This window comes from Oratosquilla oratoria, chromosome 22 (genome assembly GCF_046742065.1).
Source record: "Oratosquilla oratoria isolate Oo_2021 chromosome 22, ASM4674206v1, whole genome shotgun sequence".
NCBI classification, from domain to species: domain Eukaryota; kingdom Metazoa; phylum Arthropoda; class Malacostraca; order Stomatopoda; family Squillidae; genus Oratosquilla; species Oratosquilla oratoria.
In genome coordinates, this window is record NC_134798.1 from 28,964,434 (window position 1) to 28,969,433 (window position 5,000).

Below are 5,000 nucleotides of genomic sequence, written 5' to 3' on the forward strand. Positions count from 1 at the left end.
TAAACGAATCTTAAAGCTTCGAACTGAACTACATTGCACTGCCTCTGCAGGAAGTTTATTCCATTCAATAACTACACGGTTGGCAAAGTTGTTTCTGCCCACTTCCAAATTAAATCTAATTCCTGAAAGTTTGAGACCATTAATCTTTATCTGATTCTCATTCAATGTGAAAAATTTGTCACTTTTGATGTTGTCAATTCCCTTTAGAATCTTAAAGACCTGTATCAAGTCATCTCTGAGTCTACGCTTTTTCAGGGAAAACATATCCATATGTTTTAGTCGATTTTCGTATGATTTATTTTTATATTTGGAATCAGTTTTGTGGCTGGCCGTTATACTTTTCCCAATTTGTTAAGTTATTACCATCCCTAATTTTTTTTTAACATTATAAGAAAAACGTTAGGGATGGCAATAACTCTAGTGGAATCTTCAAACATGTTGAATTAAATAATCATCCTGTTGATTGGGATAATGTCCATGCCATCTATCACACCAATAACATAGTAGTAAGAAACTTAATAGAGTGCAGTGTAATCCATACCACCAGTGATCAAAATACAAACTTACATAAAGGCTTATACAAATTTGACATCTTTATCTGGCAAGAAATAAGCAAAAGAATAATAAAGTAAAATGTAACCCTGTGAGTGTGACCTAATGTCGCCCCCCCCACTCTCTCATTAGTGGGACGCATTGACCCTTGCGACCTGATCTACCGCTTTCCAGGGGGTAAATGTCCTCTCCTCTTAATCTAACTATGTACTTTTTGCACTGAAGATGTGATATACGAAAGCGCTCTGCTTCGTTAGTTTCTTTTTTCCAAGTGGTCTACTTTGTATAAGTGAACACACATTTCCGTGTTATTGTTAGCATATATATATATATATATATATATATATATATATATATATATATATATATGTATATATGCATATATATATGTATACATATATACATATATATATGTATATATATATATATATATATATATATATATATATACACACACATCAACCTCAGTGCACTTTAATTCTAAGCCATCAGCATCGGAAGAACCGTGGAGGAACATGCAGAAATTGAAACGTGGTACACACACGCACGCACACACACACACACACACACACACACACACACACACACACACACACACACACACACACACACACACACACACACACACACACACACACACACACACACACACACACACACACATATATATATATATATATATATGTATATATATATATATGTATATATATATATATATGTATATATATATATATTAGTAGAAACTAAACGTCTGACTCGTCGTAGAAAAGAGTTTAATTCCGACGTTTCGAACCCGTCCAGGGTTCGTCTTCAGGGATATACATAGGCTTACAAAGGAAATGGAAGGAGAAGAAGATGGGAGACTACCATTCTTGGATGGGATGGTTACGAGAGTGGGGAATTGTCTGATCACAGGGGTGTACAGAAAAGGCACACACACAGACAGGCTACTCGAACTCCTTGGCCCCCCAGAATTGGAGTACCGGCTTGCAATGCAGCGAGGCTGAAAATTTCAGTCCAGGGTAGGATTCAAACCCGGATCGTTGAATTAACGCGCACGTGCACGCGTATGTCTGAGTATGTGTGTGTGCATGTGTGATTTACCATGGTCTTGGATCATGTGTTGGACTCGTGATCGACAACTATTTCCCTCCCGGAAGAGAGCTCAGAGCTCATATATGAACGATATGGGTAATGCTGTGACCTTACACACATACACACACCTAACTCCCCGCCCACGAGAGTTGGAGTAACAACTCGCAGCGCAGCGATATTGAAATTATTTCTGCCCTGGGCGGGATTCGAACCCGGACCACCGTAGTGGCAGCCGGGAACTCTACTAACTGCGCCAAGAGTCGTGTGTGTGTGTGTGTGTGTGTGTGTGTGTGTGTGTGTGTGTGTGTGTGTGTGTGTGTGTGTGTGTGTGTGTGTGTGTGTGTGTGTGTGTGTGTGTGTGTATTCACCTTGGTCTTTTGGATCACGTGTTGGACTCATGATCGACAGCTATTTCCCTCCCGGAAGAGAGCTCAGAGCTCGTATGACCGATCTATGGGTAATGCTATGACCTTGCACACACACACACACACACAACTCCCCGCCCACGACAGTCAGAGTAACGACCCGAAGCGCAGCGATACCGAAATAATTTCGGCCCTGGGCAGGATTCGAACCAGGTACTGCGAGCACCACCGTACTTGACAGTCCAGCGCTCCATCAACCGCGCCACCGAGCCGTGTGTGTGTGTGTGTGTGTGTGTGTGTGTGTGTGTGTGTGTGTGTGTGTGTGTGTGTGTGTGTGTGTGCGTGTGTGTGTGTGTGTGTGTGTGCGTGTGTGCGTGCCTGTGCGCGTGTAAATGTGTGCATTTAGGTAAGGATGGATGTAAATGTGTATGAGTGTATGCTCTAAACATCTACGCACGGCGAAATTTATCACACCCCGGTTAACCAAACCTTCCGTCCAAAATGCAGAAGTTGGCAAGTCAACTGCAGACGAGTCGTTATTCATTAGTGTGTTTACTGTAGTTCGTGTAGTTAGCTTTATTACTTCTCTTTTCCTCTTACTTTTGCCCATGTAAATGACCATAGTTATAAGAATTGAGTGAAAGATACATACAATATATAAACAAACCAACAACTTGCAGAGCTGTAAGCCAGACTCCTTGTATTTAGAAAAGGATATGAAAATCACTGAATTGAGACATGGCCGATTTGGCCTAGCGTAATTGTAGGTATCTGTTCACAAAGTTTCTTACACTAGTTCTTTTATCCGTCAGTACCTCCTGGGAAGAAGTTCTGCTGCAAGCAAGGCATCATGATGAAGAAGACAACAGCACCAACCGTAGGTAGGTTGACTTAGGCAATACCAAAACAGATAATAGTTACTAGTAACATTTCAAATATTTTTCTTCCGGGTGGGATTTTCTATGTATATTCACTTCTTTTCAAAGCACATTTTTATCAATTCAATAATATTCGAACACCTACTTTCTGCTTTTCTCTTGACCTTCCTCACCTAGCACTTTGCTTTCACATTGATTATTTGATACCTCCCACATGCTTCCTCGTTTCTTCTTTGCAGCCATGGATGCCCCTTTTCCGACACGATTGGACTCACTTTTTCATTCCATCATTCACTACTCTTCCCTCTGTTCTTATCCATTCTACTTATCCCTATACTTCATTTCTGAAGTGCATGCGTTCTTTTCCTACTCGTATTCCATCATTCACTACTCTTCCCTCTGTTCTTATCCATTCTTCTTAGCCTATACTTCATTTCTGAAGCGCATGCGTTCTTTTCCTACTCGTATTCCATCATTTACTACTCTTCCCTCTGTTCTTATTCATTCTACTTATCCCTATACTTCATTTCTGAAGCGCATGCGTTCTTTTCCTACTCGCATTTCCTCCATCTCGTTTACCATATTCTATACCTCTCTAACTTTTCCCTGGCAATCATCATCATCTTCTCCATTCTCACTTATCTCGTTTTCAGATTCTGCCTTCTTCTCTCCCTTCTCTCTCTTATTGTTTCATCTTACATCTATTCCCATTATCTCTCCCTTCAGATGATGATCAGACATGTCATCGGTTTCTCATGTCCAAAAGTCTTCCAATCATATTGTAATCCATTAGTGCTCTTTCGACCAACCTCCCACCATCCACTCTGGTCCATATGTACTTATGCTCATCTTCTTCTCAAGCTATTTGTTCATTGTCGTCCTTTCTCTTTCAAAAATCATCTCCAACAATTTCTCTTTCGTGTCGTTCCTTCATGGCACACCACACTTCGCCATTACTGCATCCCGTTACTTACTACCCGTTACAGTAAGAGTTAATTTAATTTTCTCCTTTTTTCAGCGAACTCAACCTCTCCTATTGAAGAACATCTGTTGATGACGCCCGCACCCGGGGACCAGCAGGAGGCGCAGGAAGAGGAGAAGGAAGAAGAAGACGAGGGAAGTGCAGAGGAGGAGGATGGAGTCTGCCTTGAAGCACCTCAAGAGGTGACCACCTGGGCCCATTACAAACTCAAAATTGACCCCCTCGAGTGTGAGACGGTCTACAAAACCTGTTGCTCCAAGTTCAACGTCGAGTGGTGGTGAGTCACGCTGAAAACATATAAACTATTAAATAAAATTACATAAGATCGGCCGGTGATAGCCAAAATGAAATGTGTGCTGATGTGCTTGTTGAAATCTATGATCGGTTTCTACGACGATCGACGTCAATAACCACCATAGGGATCGAACCCCTGAGTCGTGTAGTGATGAGAATCGCGTGATAAATCTATCTTGCCTCACGACAAGCTTATCTATTTAATAAGCGGTTCAGGCTCACGACATTGTTTGTTTCCTTCTTGCTTTTGCCCTACTGATATAGATCGCATCCCCTTGGTGGACTGTTCACTTAGGTATATGTATATACTACTATCAATTACTACACCTATACTATGAATTTAACTGTTTCATATTTCCATATGCTGCAGGTGTTTCCTAATACCCATTTCTCCATACTGTGTATTCATTCTTTTTTTAATTTCCTATGACCTCATTCCATACGTTGCAGGTGCCTCTTATATTCTATGCTCCCATCCTGTTTATAAGACGTTTCTGCGCCACCTTGGCTCTTTGCAGACATTCCTTTTTGATTCACTTTTACAGCTCAACAAATGTGTAGATAGATCTATAGATATAAAATGATTTCTTGTTTTTCATGTTTCCAACTCTTGCGCCACATCTTGGTTGACGTACATATATTTTTCTTTGTGTGTAGGCTCGCACAGCGCCAAAGGAAGCAAGAGAGGAAGGAGAGAAGAAAAGAGATCTTCCAGCAGAGGTGGGAAAAGAAGAAAGAGAAGAGAAAGCAGAAGAAGTCGGAGAGGAAGGCCAAGGTAACAGGGAAGAAGAACAAATGGGAGGCAAAGAAGGCCAAGTGGAACGCCAGGAAGGT

General features: G+C 41.2%; 1 protein-coding gene across 1 annotated transcript in view; it reads left to right on the forward strand.

Annotated features, from left to right (window-relative positions):
- The window catches only part of LOC143037456 (uncharacterized), a 48,823-nt gene that overhangs the window by 43,412 nt on the left and 411 nt on the right, over positions 1-5,000 (forward strand). Inside the window, exons 12-14 of the mRNA XM_076205702.1 lie at positions 2,825-2,893; positions 3,909-4,149; positions 4,824-5,000. The exon at positions 4,824-5,000 is cut by the window's right edge and continues 411 nt beyond it. Of these exons, the coding sequence (XP_076061817.1) occupies positions 2,825-2,893; positions 3,909-4,149; positions 4,824-5,000 (487 nt within the window). The remainder of the gene's footprint in view (positions 1-2,824; positions 2,894-3,908; positions 4,150-4,823) is intronic.